The sequence below is a fragment of the Nerophis lumbriciformis genome, linkage group LG06 (genome assembly GCF_033978685.3).
Source record: "Nerophis lumbriciformis linkage group LG06, RoL_Nlum_v2.1, whole genome shotgun sequence".
Lineage (NCBI taxonomy): Eukaryota > Metazoa > Chordata > Actinopteri > Syngnathiformes > Syngnathidae > Nerophis > Nerophis lumbriciformis.
Genome location: NC_084553.2, coordinates 29,690,281 through 29,716,996, shown reverse-complemented (window position 1 = coordinate 29,716,996; position 26,716 = coordinate 29,690,281). Strand labels below are relative to the sequence as shown.

Here is a 26,716-nt window from a genome sequence, read left to right as displayed (position 1 = left end):
GTTACTACCTGGTTCTTGACTCTCTTCCACATCTTTCTCTTCTGCATTGGAAAAAATCGTAAAAAATATAGGACAGTGAAAATATCACATTTTGTATATACAGTAATGTATTGCACTGTACAAACTTAAGTGTGTGTATGTTTATATTTGTGTGTGTTGAGACAGGAACCTTCTGGAGTATCTACCAGACTGGGTGTGTGACTGCAAGAACATAGAGATGCTAGATGTCACGCATAACCTCCTTTCAGAGCTTCATTCCAGGTTATTGTCTCTGTTCCACTGCTGATTCACAAGCAGTCCTTCTGCTATGTTAGGCCATGTTTCCCCCACCAAGTGGTACACTTGACTTTAGCTCAACTTAACTGTCATTTAAATCCTGTTTCCACTGCAGGGACGGTTTAATTCAATAGTCAAAGTTTCTGTTTTAAAAACAAAATAACCAACTCATTAGTTTTTGGAGTGATAACGGATTGCGCTAAACACACCACAGATTGCAGATTGGTCAGAGATTTGTCACTGGAATAGAATGTGGAAGTCTAAAAATATAAATTTTTCTCTAATACAAACCCCGTTTCCATGTGAGTTGGGAAATTGTGTTAGATGTAAATATAAACGGAATACAATGATTTGCAAATCATTTTCAACCCATATTCAGTTGAATATGCTACAAAGGCAATATATTTGATGTTCAAACAGATAAACATTTTTTTTTTTTGCAAATCATTAACTTTAGAATTTGATGCCAGCAACACATGACAAAGAAGTTGGTAAAGGTGGCAATAAATACTGATAAAGTTGAGGAATGCTCATCAAACACTTATTTGGAACATCCCACAGGTGAACAGGCAAATTGGGAACAGGTGGGTGCCATGATTGGGTATAAAAGTAGATTCCATGAAATGCTCAGTCATTCACAAACAAGGATGGGGCGAGGGTCACCACTTTGTCAACAAATGCGTTAGCAAATTGTTGAACATTTTAAGAAAAACCTTTCTCAACCAGCTATTGCAAGGAATTTAGGGATTTCACCATCTACGGTCCGTGATATCATCAAAGGGTTCAGAGAATCTGGAAAAATCACTGCACGTAAGCAGCTAAGCCCGTGACCTTCGATCCCTCAGGCTGTACTGCATCAACAAGCGACATCAGTGTGTAAAGGATATCACCACATGGGCTCAGGAAAACTTCAGAAACCCACTGTCAGTAACTACAGTTGGTCGCTACATCTGTAAGTGCAAGTTAAAACTCTCCTATGCAAGGCAAAAACCGTTTATCAACAACACCCAGAAATGCCGTCGGATTCGCTGGGCCTGAGCTCATTTAAGATGGACTGATACAAAGTGGAAAAGTGTTCTGTGGTCTGACGAGCCCACATTTCAAATTGTTTTTGGTAACTGTGGACGTCGTGTCCTCCGGACCAAAGAGGAAAAAAACCATCCAGATTGTTATAACCGCAAAGTTGAAAAGCCAGCATCTGTGATGGTATGGGGGTGTATTAGTGCCCAAGACATGGGTAACTTACACATCTGTGAAGGCGCCACTAATGCTGAAAGGTACATACAGGTTTTGGAGCAACATATGTTGCCATCCAAGCAACGTTACCATGGACGCCCCTGCTTATTTCAGCAAGACAATGCCAAGCCAGGTGTTACATCAACGTGGCTTCATAGTAAAAGAGTGCAGGTACTAGACTGGCCTGCCTGTAGTCCAGACCTGTCTCCCATTGAAAATGTGTGGCGCATTATGAGGCCTAAAATACCACAACGGAGACCCCCGGACTGTTGAACAACTTAAGCTGTACATCAAGCAAGAATGGGAAAGAATTCCACCTGAGAAGCTTAAAAAATGTGTCTCCTCAGTTCCCAAATGTTTACTGAGTGTTGTTAAAAGGAAAGGCAATGTAACACAGTGGTAAACATGCCCTTTCCCAACTACTTTGGCACGTGTTGCAGCCATGAAATTCTAAATTAAATATTTGCAAAAAAAAATTAAGTTTATGAGTTTGAACATCAAATATCTTGTCTTTGGGTAAGCACTCCATTTATGTCAAAATAGCTTGGCTCCATGTGTCTGTTACTACATTATATATAGACTTGCAGTGTGTATATAAAACGTTGCTGGAGGGTTTTGAAATTGTTTTAGAGGACTTCAAAAGCTACAACGCTGACTCCCATTAGCCGCATCTTCCAAGCGTTTTTTTTTATCATCTTTAAAATCGTAAAAAAAAAACCCAACATGTTTGTTTTTGTCTCTCATGAGTGTGAACGATAGGCAAAAGTCACTAACTTTAACCACTGACTCGTAATGATGTTGTAAAGACAGGATATAAAACCAAGAAGCCACAGAACGCGCACAACGCCAGCTGTATTCTTTTCCCAACCAGGCTGTTACTTAGAATCAAACGCTGAACCAGGCCACATAGCTCTAATGCTGCTTCATTGCATTTGCGCATAACATTTGATCTGTACATTGATCGAAGGAGAATGTTTCCTGTTGACATATACATATTTGTCACATGATGGCGAGCAATGTGTGTGCAGTCATTAGCTCCGATTACATTAGGAAAACCGGCTGTTGCTTAAAATTTAGCTTTATTGTTGCCCTGTTCAGCTTCCTTGTATGGGAATTTTATTTACCTGGCCAACATTCCGATAATTTGATGTGGTTTTTTGCACCACTTTGCCTATGCTTTTATAGTTCCACGTTCAGTCCACTCTTGATACATCTCAACTTTGCTGTGAAGAAGTGCGTACGCCATCTTTTTGTACTTGCACACACTCTTAATACATGACAGGAAATGGTACAAAAACGGGGAAACAAAGTCCTAATGGTCATGTGGGATCATGACTCACAGTTTGTGCGTCGACCAGTTGGTGACTTACACTTCAGGTGACGAATGCCCAAAGGTGCTGAGGCGGAAAACAAACCCATACAACAATTGTGTTCGTCCAGGCCTTCCGATCCAGACTCTTTCATCCCTTCAAAGCAGAATTTGATGTTGATGGGAAGTGATGGACAAGTGAAGAGTGGAAGACAAATACGGCAGATTTTCTTTCCTTCCTTGCCATGTGCTGCTTAGGGCAGTTTGACTATCAAAAAGCACTTTGGTCGTTTGCCAACTAAAGCCTGTTTTATGTACCTCAGTGATTGGCCAGTCTGCATTTTGGGGACAGGTCAATTAGAGCTCCTTGTAGTGACCAGCGGTTATACCTAACACTGGTGGTGACGATGTAGTTTAACTCCAGCCTATTGCAATGGTAGTGCACCAAAAAGTGGTACGCATTTGTTATTTTGATGAACTTTGCAACCTTTGACATTTGCACCAAACTGTACTGCTTGATGGAACATTATATAACAGACTTTCTTAACCTCCTAAGGCCGAGGGACCTTTGTGTAAAGGACAGTAAGATTGCCTGTGTGTTGCTATGGTAATAATAACAATCAATATTAGCTATCATCATACTGTATTTTCCAATTACACACATCATTTATTGTCTTGTTGTAACCTAGGCCAAGGCCCAGACAGCTTAGAACATGCGGAGATCTAGTTCTTTGGGTCTTTTCCGCTTTGCTGCTGTTTCTTTGTTGCTTTGTTCTGCTTTCTCTGACGTTTACTTTCCAACAGATTGCTCAACAGCTTGAGTTTGAGAAAGCTGCTGGCGGGCTACAACTGCTTGCAGAGAGTGCCTGACCTGCTGGACCACGTCCCCCTGGAAGTCCTGGACCTCCAGCACAACAAGATAGGAGAACTCCCGGAGGGTCTTTTTTTCAAAGCTTTAAAGTGAGAGAGAGCCTTCACATTGAACTCTTTATGACTGTGTGCCACCTCACTGTTTGTTTATTGTTCAAAACTGTTCCATGCCTGTTCTGAGGTGACAACTAATCGTGAATGAAAGGTATGCGGCAGGGATTCTAAACTGCAATGCCGGCACTATTTAACCGCCTCTTTCCTATGAAATAAATCACTTAACACCCATTAGCCGTCTAAGCGCTCTAATGGACATTTCGCTCTCAAATCCTGAGACATAATAATTGGTGCAAGTTCACTTTGTTGGCCTCTTTTCTAAATGCTGCTTTTCCAATTAGGAGCAACTAAAGTCCAGAGTCATCCAGTAATCAATATCCCAGTGTGGGCGAATTCCTGTAGTTGTGGAGTGTGTCAAACATGTCATTTTTATCGGCACATCTGCATTAAACCAAGGCATGCTGTGGAGGCTCTTGCCTTAACAAATAATATGTATTTTATTTGGTCATATTTTGAAACCAGACTGAGGGAACTGAGTAAATTTTTGACTGAGGGAATTACTTCAGGATTTGTATTATTTATATTTAATCTTTGCGCATAGGTCTATAACAGGGGTAGGGAACCTATGGCTCTCGAGCCAGATGTGGCTCTTTTGATGACCGCATCTGGCTCTCAGATAAATCTTAGCTGACATTGCTTAACACGATAAGTAATAAATAATTCCGCTGGTAATCACAGTTTTAAAAATAACGTTAAAAAAGCAAAACATTCTCATGCATTTTAATCCATCCATCCGTTTCTACCGCACCTTTTCAAGAAGTTGCATTAATGGTATTTATTTATCATTGGTTAGCTTCAGAATAACAATGCTATTAAAAAGAATAAGAGACTTATTATACTCTAAAAAGGTTGGTCTTACTTAAAAATGCACACATTTAGTTGTATTCAGTGTTAAAATTTTTTATATGGCTCTCACGGAAATACATTTTAAAATATTTGGCATTCTTGGCTCTCTCAGCCAAAAAGGTTTCCGACCCCTGGTCTATAATCTAAATGGATACTTATTTAAATCATCTACTTTTTAGCTGCAAGGTATCCAATAAATTATACATCTTAAAAAATACATATAGTGAAATCTCGAATTATGAACTGAATTGGTTCTTGAACATCTAAATGCAAAAACCACAAACTATGTCTCTGCTTAGAAAACACAGTTGCCACGCAGAAGGATACACACAAAATATAGGAAAATGGAACATTAGATTACCTGTCTAGAATTACAACAACTGCAATGCTCTCCATCTTAAATACGCCAGACCAATATTTATTTGAGTTTTGGCTGTTCTTTGTTTTTGTTAGACGTACAGCATCTGTTTTCTTCCTCCCATTTCCTCTTTTGGGGTTTTCTGGCAGTATGTGCTGTAACAGCAAGCGCAGGTATTGCGATCTTTCTAGGTGGGTGTTTGGTAGCCATGCTTTACTGAAAACAAGTTTGCACCGTTCACGCGCTTCACATTATATCGCATCAGCCAATGAGGAGGCTCCTTGTTGGGCTCTGCTCACCCCCCTTTCTCTATTTGCTGGGATTGGATCTGAAGGGATTGACGGGGATTTTATTTACCAAAATAGTTCATTATAACGCACAGACAGGACACAGACATACCATTTTTTCAGAAATTATTACTCTTAAGAATTACTGTATGATGCTAATAGGATTTTTTTTGTTTTTTGTTAAACAATATAACTTAGGTACCCCAGCTTTAAGAAACAATGCAAACATGAATAATATATATATATATATATATATATATATATATATATATATATATATATATATATATGTATGTATGTATGTATGTATGTATGTATATGTATGCATGTATGTATATACATATATATGTATGTATGTATGTATGTATGTATATACATATATATGTATGTATGTATATACATATATATGTATGTATATATATATATATATACATATATATGTATGTATATATATATATACATATATATGTATGTATATATATATATACATATATATGTATGTATATATATACATATATATATATATGTATGTATGTATGTATATATATACACATATATATGTATGAATGTATATATACATATATATGTATGTATATATATATATATATATATACATATGTATGTATATATATATATATGCTGTGTATATATATATATATGTATATATACATAAGTATATATATACGGTGTATATACACATATTTATGTATATATATACTGTATGTATATATATATATATATATATATATATAAATATATATATATATTTTTATATATATATATATACACACACACACATTTTTATTTACTTTATTTTAACCTGTTTTGATTTTATTATGTCTTTATCGTTTAGTATATTAAATATGTTATGTATGGAAAAAAGTCTGATGATGATGATGATATCTTGTATTGGAACACAATAGATTGTGCGGTTATAACGTTGCCTTTATCGGTTCATGCCTTCACAGCCTAAAACATTTAAATGCGTCAGCCAATGCTTTGGAAACTATACCTCCCAGCGGCCAATCAGACGAGAGTCTCAGCACACTGCAGGAGTTCTACCTGACAAAGAACAAACTCACTGAAGACTGTGGTGCTCTGTTGGTGGGACACCACAACCTGAGGGTCCTGCACATAGCCTACAACCAGCTACTCTCCTTCCCTGCAAGGTTTGTTTGCTGAATCAGCTGCCTTTACATTAGGTACACCCTCACAATCGAATGTGGTTGATATTTGTATGAGATTGGTTCCTTTCTTGTTTCTTGAAGTAAACTGAGTAAGCTGGAGCTGCTGGAGGAGCTCAATTTAAGTGGCAACCAGCTGAAGAGCATCCCCTCCACCGTGTCCAGCTGTAAGAGACTGCATACCCTCATAGCACACTCCAACCATATCACAGGCTTCCCAGAGATCCTCAACCTTCCAGAAATCAAGGTCAGACTGTTTGGAGAAAGGTTGTGGCCTCTGGTGACATCATTACTAACACACTCATTTGTAGCTTGTGGATCTGAGCTATAACCAGCTGAACGAGATCCAACTTCCCGACTCGCTGCCGCCTACCCTACAGGAGCTTGACTTGACGGGCAACAGCAGCCTGATACTAGAACACAAAACCCTTAATCTGTTCAGGTAAATGGTTTTTGTGGTTAAATGATTTATTGTACATAACTTACTGTACTTGATCTCCCTTGTTGAAGTCACATCACCACATTGAAATTGGACCAGAAATCCACCACAACAGGAGATTCACAAAACGCCTCCACTCCCTGGAGCCACGGATACTCGGAAATGAGAGGTCAAAGGAACAAGTGAGTTTTTTCCTCTTCATTCCTATTTTTGTGCACTAGGGAATTATTTCCTTATAGGTGGGTTGCAATCACGTGACCTAGAGGCACATTCGGGCATTTTCAGGTTCCAGGTGATGGTCTAGAGTCCCATTAGGCTACTGTTTATTTACCTGAATCAGTGCAGATTTGGGCATATTTTGAAGGGTTTAGAGGCAAATATCAAAGCGATTATAAAAAAAACATACTGTATATATTTAAAATAGAATGGATTTTTACTTTCTTAAGAAAACATTTTTTTTAATGATTTAAACCATTTATCATCACCAAGTCGTTACTGCTACCTCACTTCACTTGACACTCATGGTATTTAGAGAAGAAAAGATTGAAGGCACATCATGTCTGAGGGTTCCACAAATTAAACATGAATCGGTGAAAGACAAAGTTGGACTTATTTGTGCATCGCTAATTAATGTATTTGATTGACATAATGAGTGCCGTTCTGCTGTGATTGTGACTCTAATGAGAAAAAGGATACGTTTGTTTGCAGTTGATTTCCTGCTACAAATATTAGTCTCATCTACAATTCACGTCTGCAGTTGTTTTTATGCTGTGAAGTTCATATTTTTTCTCATTATTTAGCTATAGATATCCATGTTGTTCAGCAATGTTTGCTAGTGATATCAAGGTTCAGTATTTACTGTTGAACCTACGAGAAATGTATTCATTTAGTTTATTAACGATTAGCACCAAAGACGACGGTATAATGTGGTCATCCGTGTCGAATAAAGCACTTGGCTTGCCTGCACAACAACAACTAGCTTTTAGTTTCTGTTATGAAAATGGACAAGGGAAATATGGTGCTTTGGACCAACAATCACAATATTTATCACTAGGACTTGACATGACCATAGTTTATTTGCACAAGCAGGTCTTTGTAGGTATATTTAGGCACAGCAGCCACAGAAGAACTCAAACTTATTACAATCTCTTGTCCTTTCTTTACGTTTAGTTCTGCTATCAAACACTATTAATATAGTAGAGAATTAACTTGATTGCATCACAGAAAGTTTCTCAAGCAAATCAAATGTTCAAACATTTTACAAAGTGATCACTGCAGACACGGACATGGTCTGATTTGATGATAATGATGATAAAAGGGATATTTCCTTCGATGCACTTTAGTTTTTTCCCTGACTTTATTACCTTTTTAGCCACTTCTTTCAGGACTCTATGAAAGCTCTTTCCTATCCCTCTATTTGAACGACTGGAACACCCATGAACAGAACAGCAATACGGCATTCTCTGTTTAAACTCTACATTAACTCGTACTTGTGTTAATGCTACGCTCAAACTGCTTGACCATTGTGTGAATTAAGTGAAGAAGAAAAACAGATATGACGTCATATGCAACCAAGTTATTGACTTTTTGGACAGTTAAATAAATTAATCAAGTCCCTCTTATGGTCATTTGTGGCAATTCTCGACAAATACTGGAAAGTCCTACATTCTCTGATTGGCTCTAAGCAAGTTAAGTGCAACTACAGATTACGGACAGTCAGTGAATGCATCACCAGCAGGACTTAAAGGGGAACTGCACTTTTTTTTTTTAAATTGTGCCTATTATGAAAGACATAATGATTATGAACGATAGATAAACTTTAGTAAAAGTACACTTACAGTGGAGCCTATAAAACCCAATAAAAAACACCCAAAAAGCAACAACAATACTCCACTTACATTTAGTGACTTGACTATTAACCAAGTATTAGTGATATTGTTACTAGAAGCGCTAACACTGAAAAACTATTTATAGCGGCGCCGTGATCACTAGCGTGTGTGCCTATGTATACATCATCGAGGGTCAGCTGTTTTCTCACGTCCTTTGCTTGTGAACGTTTATCGTAGATCATAAATCATGCCTCTCACCTGGATAGTAGAAGGATAAGGATGTATTCCGAGATGTTGGTACACTTTGACAGCCAATTTAGACCAGGAAATGGCGAGAACGACACGAAAAGACGCTTTGTCCACCCGTCTTTTGTTTGTGAGGATTGTGAGACATTCTTCATCTAAATGATAATATAACAAAATTCTATCAGTCGGCATCCTAATGACAGCAGACCTTGTACAGTAAGTGATGTTTTATTATGTTTTTTGGCTCTCAAAGTTTGCTGTGAGTTGTAGTCAGTGATGTAATGGGGGAAAAGCGAACGTTGTGATGCATTTTTTTTAATTAATGCGCAGCGTATGCTTAAAATGATTAAAATACGTAAATATTAAATGTTATTATAAATGTGCCCTTTACTACATTACATATATACGTATATCATGTATATAAAACCTTGATGGAGGTGTCTGGATGTTTTTTAAGGACTTTATAGGCTGAATAGAGCGACTCCCATAGGCTCCATTGTAAGTTGACTTTTGATTGAATTTATTAAATAAACAGAATGCTTTAAAAAAGGAAAACATATGTGTTCTTGTCTCATGTTAAGATTGTGAATGATAGGCAAAATTCCCAAAAAAGTGCAGTTCCCCTTTAAGCAATGGCAATAATATGACCAAACTAGAAAAACACTATGGCAGCGCAGACCTCTGCCAGACCCAATAGTAAAGAATCCTTTAAAAAAAGCCTCAATCCAAAAGGTGATCCGGATCAACCACAAATATGTATTCACTTGTTCTTTGTTAAAACTTTTTCCATTTCCAGTGAATAAATACAGTAGCCTCCTGGCAGAGGTAATTAATAAAAAGACAGGGAGGACTGGGACTGGGAGGACTTTTTGGTCCAGACTGGCCCATGCATTCTCAGAAAGCCCCAGTTGTTATACTATTTAAATCCTGAGCTGAATTTGTTTCAACGCGTGTTTTCAAGTAATACTTACCTGTGAGAAACAATTTGTTCAATAATTTCTTTCTAGTGCAAAATAACAAGAATAACACACAAATCTAGTTAGTAAAAATAAAATATTTACAAATAAAGCCAAAAGCTATGTGACAGTGGGCTTTTATTCCACTGATTTTACTTTCCGACACAACCCTGGCAGGGGATCGATCCCACGCCCGCTTCTTCCAAAAGCAGAAACTCATACCACTACCATGCGTATACCACCACCAGGGTTTCCCCTAGTCTGCCAAGATACCCGTGGCGGTGGGGGCGTGGTAATGGGCGTGGTCACCAAGACATCATTGAGTAATTTGCATAATTTGCTATAATGATATAGGGACAAGCGGTAGAAAATGGATGGATGGATGGATGTATATCTATTTCTTTGAAAAGGCTTGAAAATATATATATATATATACATTTAAAAACAAATCTGTTATCAATAAACAGTATTAACATATATTTTATTATCGTTTGCCATATGTTCAATTGTTGCTGCTTTTTGTACAATGTATTTTTGTTAAGATTTTTAATGATTTTATTATTTTTTTTTTATTAAAAACAACCAGCAACAAATTTAGCATCTTTTTCTGGTGTTATTATAAAATGTACCTGTACTTGTGTTTAGAGACTATATTGTCACTCAATGACCCTGACGAAAGGCAAGCTGCAGCGAGTATGACGTCACGCTTGCTTCACACTGTTGCTCCAGTTGGACATATTTGCACATTTCGTAGATGGTCGTCCGCGGGATGTATATACATATATATAAATTGCGTCCAACGCTCCAGACAATGGCGTGTGTTTTGTTTACATCCGGGTTTGGAAGCGCAGTATTCTGTGATCAAAGTCTTTTTTCGGTGATCAATTTTTCGGTACATCACTTGTCAATAGTGCACAAATAATAAGCTATAAATATCAATTCATACTGTAACGACCAGCTGGTGTTAATGTTTTATGTTTGTGTGGTTTAGATTTGATGTCAGTTTTTCCCACGTTTGCAAACACACCGTCTGTGCCTGAAAGATGTTTGGCGGACAATAAGGAAAAGTTGTTGTGTGTCGGGGGAAGCACGGACTCCAGAGACGAAAATGTTTGCATGGGAGGTAAAACCTGTTGGAATTGTGCCATTTGTTATCGTAAGATTGGTAATCAAAGTTAAAAATAGTGTCTGACTTTTGTGATTTCTTCTGGTGGCTATAATACATTGTATTACTTTAAACCCCTTATTTTCAAGGTGTGGCGGTAATGTAAAAGCTAACATGAGTATACCACTACACTACAAGCCACTAATGAATCACAGGGTGATATTTGACTTTGAAATTTTTTTCTGTACAATTTCACATGCAGCACCCTGTCTTTTATTATTTAAAGTTCTACAAGTTATTTTTGGTTGTTAAATGTTCTGGACTGAAGAGTTATTGTACACATATAAAGGCAAGGCGCAGCAAAGAAATCATACACAGATAAATAAACGGCCGGTGTTGTACCGAAATCTGTTACCCATCAGAATTTGTAACTCCAGTGGGCGATGTTCCCATGGCGTTTGTTTGATGGTTAAACGGCAAGCCCAAAGAGGAGGAGAAGAAGAACGCTTGCGTAAATGGCGTAAACTATCCTTAATGCTGAAACGTCAGTTGTCAGAATTTCAGCATTAATAAATTACACATATTCTGGAAATCAATGACTTACTTTCATTATAGTATGAGTCCATTTGTATCAGCTGTTGATTCTCTCTCACACACATACATTTTCCGGATTAAAAGCTATCATGGAATGAAACGTCAGTTGTCAGAATTTCAGCATTAATAAATTACACATATTCTGGAAATCAATGACTTATTTTCATTATAGTATGAGTCCATTGTATCAGCTGTTGATTCTCTCTCACACACATACATTTTCCAATATAGATAAGGCTATACATGCACATGCGGTTGTTCTGTTTGTTATGGCTGTATGTTCCCTATTCTTAAACCAGTCACCTAAATTACCATTTCCTGCCCTTTTTACATCCCCCTCCCTTCATCTTCATTCACTTTTTCTTATTTGGACCCCCAGAATCAGGACGCACTAGGGTTACATTTTCTGATAAACTGTAACTTGGCCGTCAGATTTCGAGACCTTACTGTATGTTCCCTATTCTTAAACCAGTCACCTAAATTACAATTTCCTGCCCTTTTTACACCCCCCCTCCCTTCATCTCCATTCACTTTTTCTCATTTGGACCCCCAGAATCAGGACGCACTAGGGTTACATTTTCTGATAAGCTGTGACTTGGCCGTCAGATTTCGAGACCTTACTGTATGTTCCCTATTCTTAAGCCAGGAACCTCAATTACTATTTCCTGCCCTTTTTACACCCCCCTCCCTTCATCTCCATTCACTTTTTCTTATTTGGGCCCCCATATTCAGGACGCACTAGGGTTACATTTTCCGATAAACTGTGACTTGGCCGTCAGATTTCGAGACCTTACTTCAATGCATCTTTCATCATTTATAATACAGATTTTTATTAAAATACATATACCCTAACCATCAAACTAAACTAAGCAGAAACAGAGCTAAACAGAAACCTTTTTTTTTTTTTTACAATAAATTTTGGAATTCAAATGCAACATACAATCATAACTTATTTTCTAATACAGAAATTAACATGGTATGTTCCTGGCATGCATCACAACTATATCCCTCCTCCTTGGGGTTTCCCACACACAAGCTGTGGTACCATCGCCCGCACCGCTCGCACTGGATCTGAAATTAATGCATTTGGTCAAGTGTATCAGTTCAATGTAAATCAATATGTAAATTGATTAAATAAATGATATTTATTGATATAAATCAATATCAGTATATCAATATCAATTGGCTTCTTTCAGTGGCTGATGTTAAACAAATGTGGCAAGGGAAAATATTGTTTGTTTTCTTATCAAGATATCTTACCCAGTCAGTGGTATCACTTTTGGGGCTCCCACCAATCTCCTCCCCTCCGCAGCAGTGGCAGAGCTCACTGAGATCATCTGCAAGAGATTTTCACAAAGAAAACCTGATTTTCTTTGTGACGTACGAAAGGATGTGAAAACACAGCACGCAGATTCTTCCATTTGTAACATTGAGGGACACCTTGCTAATCCCAGTAGTTTCATTGGAAATTTGTTTTAAAAGTACACACCAGTTTCCTTGAGGAGCGTTTTTGCAACATCCATCCGATATGCCTCCACCGCCTGGTCAGAATTATCGAAAATGGGTGCCTCCTCTGCCAACACCTTTTCAGCATACTAGGATTGAGTGATAGACAAAGTGATGGTGAATTAATACAAGCTCAATTAGTCTGAAAAAATGTATGCCCCTCAATATATATTCTATCTTGTCCCTTATTGATATTTAATAAAGATTTCTGGAAATACACGTAAAATCCATTGCAATTGTTTGTCAGATATAGATGATGTATTAAGTAATCATTCAAGCAAATTTGAAATGAACTTACTTTCAATACAAATATCCCACAGGAGGTACTGTCTTTTTGTAGACTGTGAGGCACTGTGTTTGCAGACCACTTTGGTAGTGCAACATTCCTCTGTCGCATGAAAGACCTTCATATAATATACACATCAAATTAAATTCAGGTATTGTGGATGTGTGTGAAAGTAAGGGATGGTTGATGGTAGCTGTAGGAGGATGAGATAGGGGCAGCTGCTCTACAGGCGTGACACATCCTTAATCCCTTGCGTTGTGCCTGTAAAGCAGCTCCCCCTATGTCATCCTCCTACAGCTACCATCATCCACCCTTTACCTCCACAGTATGTTGGAAGCCTGGGAGCTTTTGACTTATGAAAGAAACAGCTGTTACCTGGTGGACTCCAAACACTTGGGCACTTTAGAGCGAGCGTTGCCTAATGAGTCAAGCACGAGACTCCGCTGCTCTGCTGGATAAATGGCCTGTGAATATTCAGAAAAATCATAGAGCTTCACTTCTAGTTCCTCACTGTCAGATAAGCCGATAACAGAAACACAGAGGATTAGGAGATATAAATCTTCACTTACTGTAAAAAACCAGTGGCCAGGTTCATGGACAGCTCCCAAAACAACAAAAAATGAAAAAGGTGAAGTTCACCTTGATTGGCTTGTACTCTGTGCCTGCCTTTAGGTCAACCCTGCCCTTCTGTTGACAGGATGTGCATTCAGACACCTGAGTATAGAAAACATTGATCAATACAAAATATTTAACGGCTTAAAAGTTATGTCAGTATGGGTATGTGCAGAGTATGTTATTTAATTGTTTGACAAAGGGGAATGGGGTATATAGGCCAAAAATGGTAAAGACTCTTTGATATATACTTGGGAATCAAATTGTTTATTTCAGCAATGAAGGCCAAAATATGTGAATTGTTTGACATTCAGAATTTTTTTTAAATTGCTCTATTATTTTTAATGTTTTTATGACAAGCCAGCAGACTGTCCTTCAAAGTGGACAGTCATAAGTGCCCTTCATAACTAAAATGATGGACTGTATTCCATTTATTTCTGACAAGGCAGCAGTACCTTTCAGTAAGACAGGCAAGACATGTTGTAAAGGCAAAAATGAGGAAAAACCAAATCTTACCCATTTTTCAATGTCACACGTCATGGAGGGCCAGTAACATCTCTTGGAAATTGCATCCCTTGTTTTGATCTGGCCACAATGTGCACCAATGTCACTTGAGTGGAACTCTCTAAATATGGCATCTGCTTCAGCTGCCCCACACACCACTTTAACTTTCAGCTCTTTGGCCGATCCTTTGTGGCGGAGGTAATATAGCTTGCCATCTATGACAAATCAAAGCATTAATTGAAAGCTTATTTCTTACAATGAAAAGTAATACAGTGAAATACAAATATCTCTGATTTGAAATCCAGAGATTGCAGCAATGGTATTTGTTTATTGTAGAAATTTCAATGCTTTACTTGCTGTGCTCGCACCTAACAAAGTGAGCGGCCTAATTCAATACAAATTAAATGCAAAACTCACAAATGGCGTGGGGGCAGTATATATTCATTCATGAAGGATCTATGTATATTAAGATTTACTCTTAGACTATTAAATTAATAAAATGAAAACATGGCTCCGAGACCGTTTATTTATTTATCAAAAAAACAAAACACATGAGTAAATCCGCGACAAAAAATATCTTATCCATCACACAATCAACTCAGAGGATATGGGCACGGCCTCAAAGGGTCAATATCTGATGAGGCAGAGAACTGCCATCAACCCAAAATATACAGAAAGGGTTTTTTGGAACAAAAACAGGAAATTAACATTACTTTCACTTTTTCTTCAATTTTCCATGGATTTAGGTTAAAAGATGTACAATTTCAGACACCATTTACGCACCTGAGTAAAGTTGCGCCGCATTCTCGTGCTAGGTGAGAGTCCATCTTAAGTATGAAAATCTACAAACACTGAACACTGTTGCCCTCTGTGTTTTAACATTTTGATTTCTATTTACTGTTTTAATTGGTTTCACCCTTAAAATCGTTTTTAATCATATTTATTTTATATTGTTTTTATATTGGTTTTATATGTTTTTTTTATTTTTTTTTATTCAGTCATTGGTGGAGCTCAAGATAGTATTTGAATGTTGTTTTTAATATTGTTGTGCAGCACTTAGGAAACATTTTGTTGTTTAAATGTGCTATATAAATAAAGTGGATTGGATTGGATTGGATTGAATTATGCTGTAGTTAGTATAATGTAAAACTGTAAATTTAGAAAGGGAATGGTCTGTTTTTCTTTAAATACAATAACACCATCACATTTTGTTCTAATAATACTAAGTCGTTGAACCTCTTGAGACAATTTGGCATTTGTTGGGGTGGTCATCAAGTGCGATGCTAGGTACCATAACTTGCCTTCCACAATGTAGTTTGCCGCTTTTCTTTTCAGGTTGAAGCATTTTTTGGAATTTAGTGGTACTTTCCCTTCGGTAAGGTATTCCAACAATTCTCTATAGGTGCTTGATTCCATGATTTAGATTGGAGTCAAAATCCGCTAATAAATTAGAAGGTGGGCTTCAAACTGGATAAAGCCAAATGTTTCAAGTACCTTGGTAAGGCGCCACCTCCTGTTAATAGTGTGAAATGCCATAAATTTACGCCTAATTGGCTGGGCAAAACGCCGACGGGCTTATCGGAAAATGTAACCCTAGTGCGTCCTGATTCTGGGGGTCCAAATGAGAAAAAGTGAATGGAGATGAAGGGAGTGGGGGTGTAAAAAGGGCAGGAAATTGTAATTTAGGTGACTGGTTTAAGAATATGGATACAGCCATAACAAACAGAACAACCGCATGTGCATGTATAGCCTTATCTATATTGGAAAATGTATGTGTGTGAGAGAGAATCAACAGCTGATACAATGGACTCATACTATAATGAAAGTAAATCATTGATTTCCAGAATATGTGTAATTTATTAATGCTGAAATTCTGACAACGATAGTTTACGCCATTTACGCAAGCGTTCTTCTTCGCCTCCTCTTTGGGCTTGCCGTTTAACCATCAAACAAACGCCATGAGAACATCGCCCCCTGGAGTCACAAATTCTGATGGGTAACAGATTTCGGTACAACACCGGCCACTGATCGGCCCCATAAAGTGGCTGTTTGTTACATTTACACAGATGCCTAGAGGGTGCTAACTTTCCAATGTATTTTACACATTATGTCCCACCCTCTTACGGCTTGTAGACTGTAATGACGTAGTTACGTACGTACGTAACACATGCACGCGCAATAATGGGTGTTGTTAGCTAATAATAGCGATTTGGCTAGCTAGCATTAGTTGGCATTGAATGTATCATCTATCATGGTAAATGGTAAATGGTAAATGGGTTGTACTTGTTAGCGCTTTTCTACCTTTTTTAAGGAACTCAAAGCACTTTGACACTATTTTCCACATTCACCCATTCACACACACACATTCACACATTCACACACTGATGGCGGGAGCTGCCATGCACGGCGCTAACCAGGCCCATCAGGAGCAAGGGTGAAGTGTCTTGCTCAAGGACACAACGGACGTGACTAGAATGGTAGAAGGTGGGGATTGAACCAGTAACCCTCAGATTGCTGGCATGGCCACTCTCCCAACTTCGCCATGCCGTCCCCTGTTGTGGTCATAACAACAACATTAATGGAAATTGTTTGTTGCTTCTCGTGGACTGCTTTTGTATGCACGTACATATTGACCGCTGTAAACATCAATCATTTCAACATGAACATTAACATAGTAAACTTAGTAATTGTGAAAAATATGAACAATTGTAAAACAAATGTGTTCTGTTAAACCCCCATTGGTAACATAAGCTAGCCGGTGGTGTTCTTGTTATTTGATTTTGCTTTGAAAAATGTAACTGTGAGCAAGTTGCAAACAGCATCTTTAATGATCGGCCCACCGATAAAACTCTCGTAACTCCCAATGGCCAGTTTGTCCATGTAGAAAGATAAATGATGTTGGCATGATATTGGTGTTTGTTTTGTTTGTCTGTCACCCACTGCAGGAGGGATCTCTCTTTGTATTGGTGTCAGCAGCTGGTTTCTTTGGTTCTTTTGCAAAATTAGATAAACAGAGTGAACACTCTTGTCAGTTGTGAAAGGTGCGCACATTAAAACAAGGTTCATATACAGTAGCTGAGCATATTTTTATTCAGTCTGTGGTTCATAAATTGAAACATTTGTACAATAAATCGAAGTTCCACTGTAATGACTATTATGGGATGTAGATAATTGGGATCACCCCCAGAATTTAGTTAATTGTTTCTTATCCTATTTTTCACATCTGACAAAGTTTCATCAAAATCAGCCCATTACTTTTTGAGCTTTGTTGTGAACTAACTGACTGACTGACCCCAACAATGACATAACCCCCTGGCAGAGGTATCAATAGAGTGATTTATATACTGTAGTGCCTTTCAAGAGTTACACACTGTTGGTGGTAAGCTACATTGATAGACTAACTAAAACATGGCTGCCAATTGGCGCCAATGGCTGCCAATTGGCGCCAATGACCCACCCCACCAAATATTCATTTATATTTACGCCCCATTGGGACTCAGGTTCAACATCAATGATCTATGTCACCACTAATGTTCTTCTAGACCAGGGGTTCTTATCCTTTTTAACCTTGGGGCTTAACTTTTCCACTACAGAGGGGTCCGAGGCCCACTCAAATATTAACACTGAATTAGTAATTCTACTCATGATTTTAACCGTATTCAATTATTATATTGAACTTACTTAAAGTTTTGAAATGATATAAAAGCATGTGTTAATCACAAAGATTCTTATTAAGGCTTAGGTCAGGCTGATTACAAAAATAAATTCTAATTCAATATACTGCAAAAGAAGGAACTTATAAAAATATATTAAAAAAATAGATTTACATAGCATTATGCAGTGTTAAAATAAATGAATTCTAACTAAATTTTTAATAAATAATACCAATTAAATAAACCGTCAATAAAATTTAAGTGCAGATGAAAATACAGCTTCACCACATTAGTCATTGTTTTTGCGCTTAAGAAACTTCTCTACGACTTTAGCTGCAGACTTCTTCTGTTTGTTTGATATTGTCATTACCCCCATAAGTGGTGGAAAAGTGTATTACAATTGAGTATCGCTGCGGTCCAAACGGGCCATAGTTGAGAGACAATATTGCGGCCCAACGATGGTTAAGAAACACTATGTTCGACCACATATTGGTATGTCAAACCTTAGGCCGAGGGTCAAAATCTGGACTACCTATTTCTTCTGTCATGTATTTGTTCTTCAAATTGTACTTCAAGCAATTGCAATTCTACTTAACACGTTGATATTTAATCCATCAAGATATTCCAAACGCCCTTGATATCAAACCCATTCATAAGATAAATTCTACAATAGTATACTTGATCATCCCTTTGACACTGACACTTCTGATTTGAAAGCGAGTTATCAATTTTGGGTAAAAATATTCCTACTGGTAAAATTCTGGGTCAGTTGTGTCATAATAACTGTAGAGGATTATACACTTGTATAGTTACACATCTTAACTGTGATGTGACCCACAATGTTTGCCACAACTGTTCTAGTTGAACATACATTTTCCCAGACTTGGACATCTTGTAGAAAGTCTTCCCAGAAGAATGGACATTTTTATGTCTGCAAGAAGGGGCAAACTCCACTTTTATTTCTAACAGTCAGGTCTATCCCTTGTTTACGTCAGGTTGTGCGTGTCCGTGCTGGCCATCGACCGTCTTGGAGACAGCGTGGAAGCGTGTTATGGCATCTTTGATGGCGACCGCAATGAGGAAGTGCCTCGGCTGCTTCAGTGCACCATGGGTGATGTGTTGTGCGAAGAAGTGCAACATTCCAGTATTGACAGCGTGTATATGAGCAACACCTTCCTAACGTCACACAGGTGTGTATAATTCATGTCAAATATTTCAAAACTCTCATCCATGACTCTGCCCGTGTGTTGGGACCAATGCAACAGGAAACTAGGTATGGCCGGGCAGAAACTGGGTGCCTCTGCTTTGCTGTGTTATATCCACCATGAGTCCTCAGAGCCAGGAGGCTACCTGAGTGTGACTGTGGCCAATGTGGGGACCTGCCAGGCGGTGCTGTGTCGGGACGGCCGACCCGTACCGCTCTCTAAGGTTTACAGCCTGGAGAACTGCGCTGAGGAGATGGAGAGAGTTAAACTTAACAAAGCCATCATTACGGAGGTAATTAGTACGTTATTTAGAAGCAGTGATTCTTTTTACCCCATATTTTACACACACAATATTGCCAAAAGTATTTGGCCACCCATCCAAATGATCAGAATCAGGTGTACTAATCATTTAGCCCTGCCACAGGTGTATAAAATCAAGCACTTAGGCATGGAGACTGTTTCTACAAACATTTGCGAAAGAATGGGCCGCTCTCAGAATACCAAAACATGTTAGACAATTCCATGCTCCCAACCTTGTGGGAACAGTTTGGAGCGGGCCCCTTCCTCTTACAACATGACTGTGCACCAGTGCACAAAGCAATGTCCATAAAGACATGGATGACAGAGTCTGGTGTGGGTGAACTTGACTGGCCTGCACAGAGTCCTGACCTGAACCCGATAGAACACCTTTGGGATGAATTAGAACGGAGACTGAGAGCCAGGCCTTCTCGACCAACATCAGTGTGTGACCTCACCAATGTGCTTTTAGAAGAATGGTGGAAAATTCCTATAAACTTCCCAGAAGAGTTGAAGCTGTGATAGCTGCAAAAGGTGGACCGACATCATATTGAACCCTATGGGTTAGGAATGGGATGGCACTTCAAGTTCATATGTGAGTAAAGGCAGGTGGCCAAATACTTTTGGCAATATAGTGTATTTCATACAGTGATCAAATTGTGGAATTCAAGTGTGATGATGAATTTGTCTTGTCTTTATTCTGTTCTGGCTGTCTGACTTCCTTTTTGACAGTGTTTTTATTAACCGATGGGTCAACTATGACTCTTGACTGTTGTGTTTATTTAAAACGTGGAACCTCTAGACTTGTACACTGTCTCTATGTAACCTATGATTTGCAAATATTTTGAAACAAGTTTTCTATGAGGTAAAATAGTTCCAGGGTCAAATTGTAGGCATAATAAAAAGGTGTATTGTTTGTGGGAGCCATTTTAACATTCATACAAGCATAAAAATAAGTTAACCACTGTTAATAGTAAAACATAAAACACAATAAAAAGAAGGGGCTGATCTACCGAGGTCCAAATAACACGTAATAACTAACATGTGCAAACCATAATATTGTGTGCACTATTAGTGGGTGTGTTGCGGGTGATCTACTAAGACTGCATGTATGTTTGATAACAAGTTCAAAAGTGGTCCCGACCGCCCAAATAAATGAGGCTTTTGCATGTATACTGTCTGTGACCATGGAGCCACTCATTTCCCTCCACCTTTATGACATCATGTAGTCCAATCTGTGGCGTTTCGTCATGTTGTTGACATGCAGCTAGGGTTGCAAAGGGGTGGAAAGTTTCCGGAAAGTTTCCGGAAATTTACCACGGAAAGTTAAGCTCGGGAAGTTTGGAAATATTGACCATTTTTTGATTATTCAAAGTTGGACACCGTCCATGGGAATTAATGGGAATATATGGAAATTAATGGGGAATTACAATAATGATATATTATTGGGCACTTGTCTATATGCTGCTGCATCTTTGTGGCATTTTTTGAAGTAGCTCTTTGCACAGTATTTGCAAATGTACACAGTCTTTCCGCCTACATTGGTTGGGGTGAAATGTCTCCACACATCAGATGGTGTAGGTGGCATTATTCTGTTTGTATTTATTTATTCTTGTAAAGCACTAATGCAATGCCACACACGGATATAAATAGTCAGCTAAACAATTGGAGTAGTCTTTAAAAATATTTTACTGATGCACAAATTAATAGAGATAGGCCAGATGAATAAATGAACACTCAGCATGCTAAATCAAACTATAACCTACATTCTTGTACGACAACATAATGGCTAGCAGAACAGAAGGCAGAGGAAACTACACGTTTTGATTTAGTATTTGCTAATTGAACTTTACAGATCACAAAAAAGGTAAATTCGGATCGCTAACGTTGTTAGCATAAATGAATGGGATTTAACATAGAGAAAATTAGCATCACGGCTAACGTAGAAATATTTTCGGTTCATTATGAGACTGTGGTGGTACATAAACCTAGCTAGCTAGAGATATTGGCCCCAAAATCATTTAACAAGTACAGGAACAGCTAGCTAACTTGAGTGGAAGTCTGCTGGAGTAGCCTACAGTCAAGCAGTCTACAAGCAATTACACCTCTATTAAACTTAAATACCGTATATCAAATATATTTACCCCAGTAATATCATCAAAACGTACCTGACTGGATGAAGTCCTTGGGCTTAAATACTAGTGGGGCCTCAATAGCCCTGCTGCAGTGTGTGGCATGCTGGGAATTATCTGTGCATGTGATGTAAGAATGCACTGCACATGTGATGGAGGAATGCACAGTTCAGGGTTGAAATTCTGCAGAATTTTCATTAAATCAGGTTGTTTTAGGTAATAATCATGCTGCAAGATCTAGTATGTTGCATTCAATGTGTATTCCTCTTAAGTTCCCGTTAATTCCCATGGAAAGTTTCCAACTTTGAATATTCCCGGAATTTTGCAACCCTACATGCAGCACACACATATCATATGTACCACCTTTTCTAGGCTATACTAAAGCTCAATCCAGACAACAGAACCTACTTTTAACACACTGAAGGTGCACTCTGGGTGCACTTTCCATTTTCATAAAGGGGATATAATGCAGTATAATAATATATCTCTCATATCAAAAAACTAACACCATTAAAAAAACCCGCCAGCAGACACCAAAACGAATCAATTAAATGTGTTTTCATCAGCACCTTAAGTCATCCAACAGTTATAAATTGATAAAATACAGAATGAATAGATGTCTAATATTTTTTTATTTCTGACAGTCCAAATATGTTGACACACACGCAGACTTTCAGTCGTCTGTTTTTGCAGCGCTGTCGCCTCCTTACTTACATCCATTTGTGTGTAACTCTGCCAGTTTGCACATACTGTTTCAAACTTGTTAAATATAGACCCAAAACAGTGGCCGCAGAACAGTTTTAGTCTTGACAAATCACACTGCGATTTGTGATTCATCAGTATTGTGGGTGTTCTGATAATCAGCAAATATTCTGCATATACATGAAGACAGACCCGCTTAATGGATTGTGCTCTCTATTTTGTTCATTTAAAAGAAGCAATCCTCTGTGCATTAGTCGACCCGCTTTGCATGCGCTATCAAGTTTGCACGTGGTTTATGTCGTGAACGCAAACCTTTAGTAGATTGGGTTCCCAGTCTTAACTTTTAAAGAAAAGCATCATGCATGCTGTAATGTGCTGCAACAGAGGTTCCTCACACATTTCTCACTTGTTTACACTCTAATTGTCACACACATGTAAAAAAACAAACAGTAAATCTTAGTCTTACAGGTTTGAATGCAAGTATTGTGCATATTCTGAACTGTGCGGCATTCAACTGTAGAGTTTCCACTAAATTTAATTTCTGACATTCTTAATAATTAGTTATGTTTATGATCAGTTTTCCCTGGGACATAGCCTACCTATTTCTGCCATATAAAAAGAGCACCGTGTAGAGCTGTGATTAAAAAGGTCTGATCTATAACTAATGTTTGGCTGCACATTCAAAGCCAGACTTACCATGATGGATTTTCTTTTTTGTAGGATAACAAAGTGAGCGGTGTGACATGCTGTTCTCGCCTGCTGGGCTGCTCTTATCTGGCCCCCTGGGTGCTTCCGAAGCCCTGGGTACACACTGAGCCGCTCTCTTCCCACGACGACTTCCTGATCCTGGGGAACCGAGCGCTGTTTGAGCGGGTGTCCTACCAGGAAGCTGTAGGCACCGTTCAGGCCGTGCAGGATCCGCACGCTGCTGCCAAGAAGCTTTGCTCGCTGGCTCAGAGCTATGGGTGCAAGGATAACATTGGAGCTGTGGTTGTGGCGTTGAACATTGCTGAGGACAGTTGCACCTGCGAGCCACCAGTCGACACCACCGGTCCTCCGCCTGTCCCTTTGCCTGTGTCCATGACGCCAGCCCCTAGCGACACAGCTACCCTGTCGTCCACTAGTGGGGTTGTCTCAGAGTTCAACAGTGAGACGTCAGCATCCGAAGTGGGCAGCGAGGCGGGATCCACTGCTTCTGATGAGCATCCATCCTCAGGAGCTGCTCCCCGCCCAGAAAGACGGTGTAGCCTCCATCCTAGCACGACTCTGTGTGGCATCATTGTCCCAGCCTCGGTGGGACTAGTCAGCCACATGGGAGTATTCCAGCGGCAACCGTCCTGTGCCACATTCTCCAGCAAGCACTCTGACAACGGCTTAGACAGTGACGACGAGACTCCTCTGGAGGGCGTCATCTCCAATGGCAGCAAGTTAGAAGTAGAGGTGGACATTCACTGTTGTGCTTTTCAGCTGCGGTCAGGCGCCCCTGAGGGTCCCAAGGACCTTGAGCTGGAAAAGAGGGGTTGTGATTATCCCAATAGAAAGATGCGCAGGCAGAACAGCGTTGTGGTCTCTTCAACAAACGGCTGTCTGTTGGCGGTTTGTGGAAGAGAGAGCGCCGACCTAAAGAAGTCACCTTCTGCATCAAGCTTAGTGGGGAAGAAACTCTCCAATGGTTCAGTGGTGGCCCCAGAGGACAGTCATAATCTCATCGAGGTGGCCCTGGAAGCTCCTAAGAAGAAGTCTGGGTATTTCACTGCACCGGCACAGCAGGACCCAGAAGACCAGCTGATTGTGCCTCCTTGTCTGGAGCAGGAAGTACGGGAGCAGCTTAAAGGGCAGAGCCCTGTTGTCTCAGGCCCATCTGCTACATCCATACCCCCTTCTTTGAAAGACTCAGGGTGCAATCAATCCCACCCTCCTCACTTTGCCCCCAACATGGTGCCAGGCCCTGGAGCGACTCCCATCATAAAGCAGGTGTATGACACTGCCCTCTAAAAGGGGAACACCGCCCAACTTGGCTGCAATGCTGTTATTGTGCCCCTCTCCCTCCCCAGGGAAGCAAAGGACATACTTCTTCTGTAAAGCCACCAACACTCCATTTTCTCACGCAATGTGTGAAATGAGATGGAAGCTTCATGAGTCAACCCTTTGTTACCTGGAAATCCTCAGTTTGGTCGAGCATGTGCAGGATGGTGTTCATTGCAGGTCACATTCTTCTTGAAAAAGTGCCTCTTGCAGACGACTCAGCCTCCCAAGTCTTAGTATAGAGTTTCTTACTCACAGAACATTAGAAGGAAGGACGGTGTGTCCGAGAGACCATCATCTTCCTCATGTGTCTTATGAAATGAAATCAAACAACACAACCACCTTTCATCACATTTCCACTAAGTGGTTTGTTTCAATTCAGTTTTCCATAACATGGTTTGGGAACATTTAACCCTGATTGGGGATGACGAGGACCGTAATGTGTGTCCACACCCTTTTTGTTATGGTTCCACTCTGGTTGGTCCCCAATGGAAGTGTGTTATAATGCAGTTCAGTATTGATACACTAGTGTAAGTAATTGAAGGATGCCTCTGGGGATACATAGTGGTTGTCTAGTATGCATTTCTTGTTTTGACACTCTTGACAATGGAAACGCAAAAAAATATGTGATTTACCAATCTGTACTACATGCTGGAGAGAAAACACTTGCAGAAAACAAATTACAGGATTGGATTTAGCATAGAATCCTATTTATAGGACACACAAACATAAATAACAGGTACTGGCATGAAGATTATTGTTCGTATTCAAGTCTTAACTGTGCAAGGCTGTCATGACATTGAGTTTTTATCACACTGCAGTCTGTGATGGTGTTTTTTCTTTATTTAGTTGACCTACATTTTAGTTAAATTAATTATGGCAATGATATTGTATTTGGAAAGACTCCAAATAACACGCGCTAAATAGAGCGTGCAAACTTTTAGTGGGTGTGTTGCGGGCATACTTGCCAACCCCCCCGATTTTCCCGGGAGACTCCCGAATTTCAGTGCCCCTCCCGAAAATCTCCCGGGGCAACCATTCTCCTGAATTTCTCCCGATTTCCAACCGGACAACAATATTGGGGGCTTGCCTTAAAGGCACTGCCTTTAGCCTCCTCTCTCACCTGATAAGGAGACTATTATATATGTCTCCGTTATCCATAGGTTTATCTATAACCCATAAAGTAGGCAGGCACAGAGCTATTTCTCAGCGTGTGTTTATTCCAGCCGGCACGTTAAAACACTGACACACATCATGCATTGCTTCAAAACTACGGCAAGTAGTAGTGTCCAAAAATTTAACGGAGACGAAGCATAAGAACGAAGAAGAGACATGGCGACGACGAGTAAGAAGAAGTACGCTTGCAAGTTCCAAAATGATTGGAAAAAATAATTTCAGTTCATCCAGGACAGCTCGAATGGGAAGGGTATGCTGCCTGCACATTGTGTAGATCAGACTTTTATGTGTGTGTATATGTGTAAATAAATGAACACTGAAATGCAAGTATTTATTTATATATATATATATATATATATATATATATATATATATATATATATATATATATATATATATATATATAATAAAATAAAAAAGTATATATATAGCAAGAATTAACTGAAAGTCAAGTATTTATTTTATTTATATATATAATAAATACTTGAATTTCAGTGAATTCCCCGATCTCCCGAATTCGGAGGTCTCAAGGTTGGCAAGTATGGTTGCGGGTGATCTACTAAGACTGCGTGTACCATTGATAACAAGTGCAAAAGTGGTGCAGACGGCCATATTCAAATGAGGATTTGTCGTGTTTACCGGCTGTCACCATGGAGACACTTATTTCCCTCCACATTTATGGCATCATATCGTCCAACCTGTGGCGTTTTTTCATGTTGTTGACATGCAGCACAGAATTATAATATGTAGCACCTTTTCTGGGCTATATTGAAGCACGATTTAGACAACAGATCCTATTTTTAGCACGCTGAAAGTGTGCTGCAGTGTTGTGACGGTGCGTCTGGAATGATCCAGATGCAGGAAAGAAGTTTTTTTCAATACAAACGAACACCCTTTTTTAAAAATAGCCAGCAGACACCAAAACAAATCACTTGAATTTGTTTTTAATCAACCCCATTATTCATAAGC

At 39.1% G+C, this 26,716-nt stretch overlaps 1 protein-coding gene across 2 annotated transcripts in view; it reads left to right on the top strand.

The window, feature by feature from the left end:
* The window catches only part of phlpp2 (PH domain and leucine rich repeat protein phosphatase 2), a 93,222-nt gene extending 67,083 nt beyond the window's left edge, over positions 1 to 26,139 (top strand). For both annotated transcript variants that reach the window (XM_061964054.1, XM_061964053.1), the window contains exons 11-19: positions 166 to 261; positions 3,626 to 3,781; positions 6,265 to 6,465; positions 6,565 to 6,727; positions 6,792 to 6,922; positions 6,991 to 7,101; positions 19,206 to 19,400; positions 19,476 to 19,707; positions 23,267 to 26,139. In XM_061964054.1, coding sequence (XP_061820038.1) covers positions 166 to 261; positions 3,626 to 3,781; positions 6,265 to 6,465; positions 6,565 to 6,727; positions 6,792 to 6,922; positions 6,991 to 7,101; positions 19,206 to 19,400; positions 19,476 to 19,707; positions 23,267 to 24,541 — 2,560 coding nt within the window. In that variant the 3' untranslated portion in view covers positions 24,542 to 26,139. The remainder of the gene's footprint in view (positions 1 to 165; positions 262 to 3,625; positions 3,782 to 6,264; positions 6,466 to 6,564; positions 6,728 to 6,791; positions 6,923 to 6,990; positions 7,102 to 19,205; positions 19,401 to 19,475; positions 19,708 to 23,266) is intronic.
* The last annotated feature ends 577 nt before the right edge of the window (positions 26,140 to 26,716 follow it).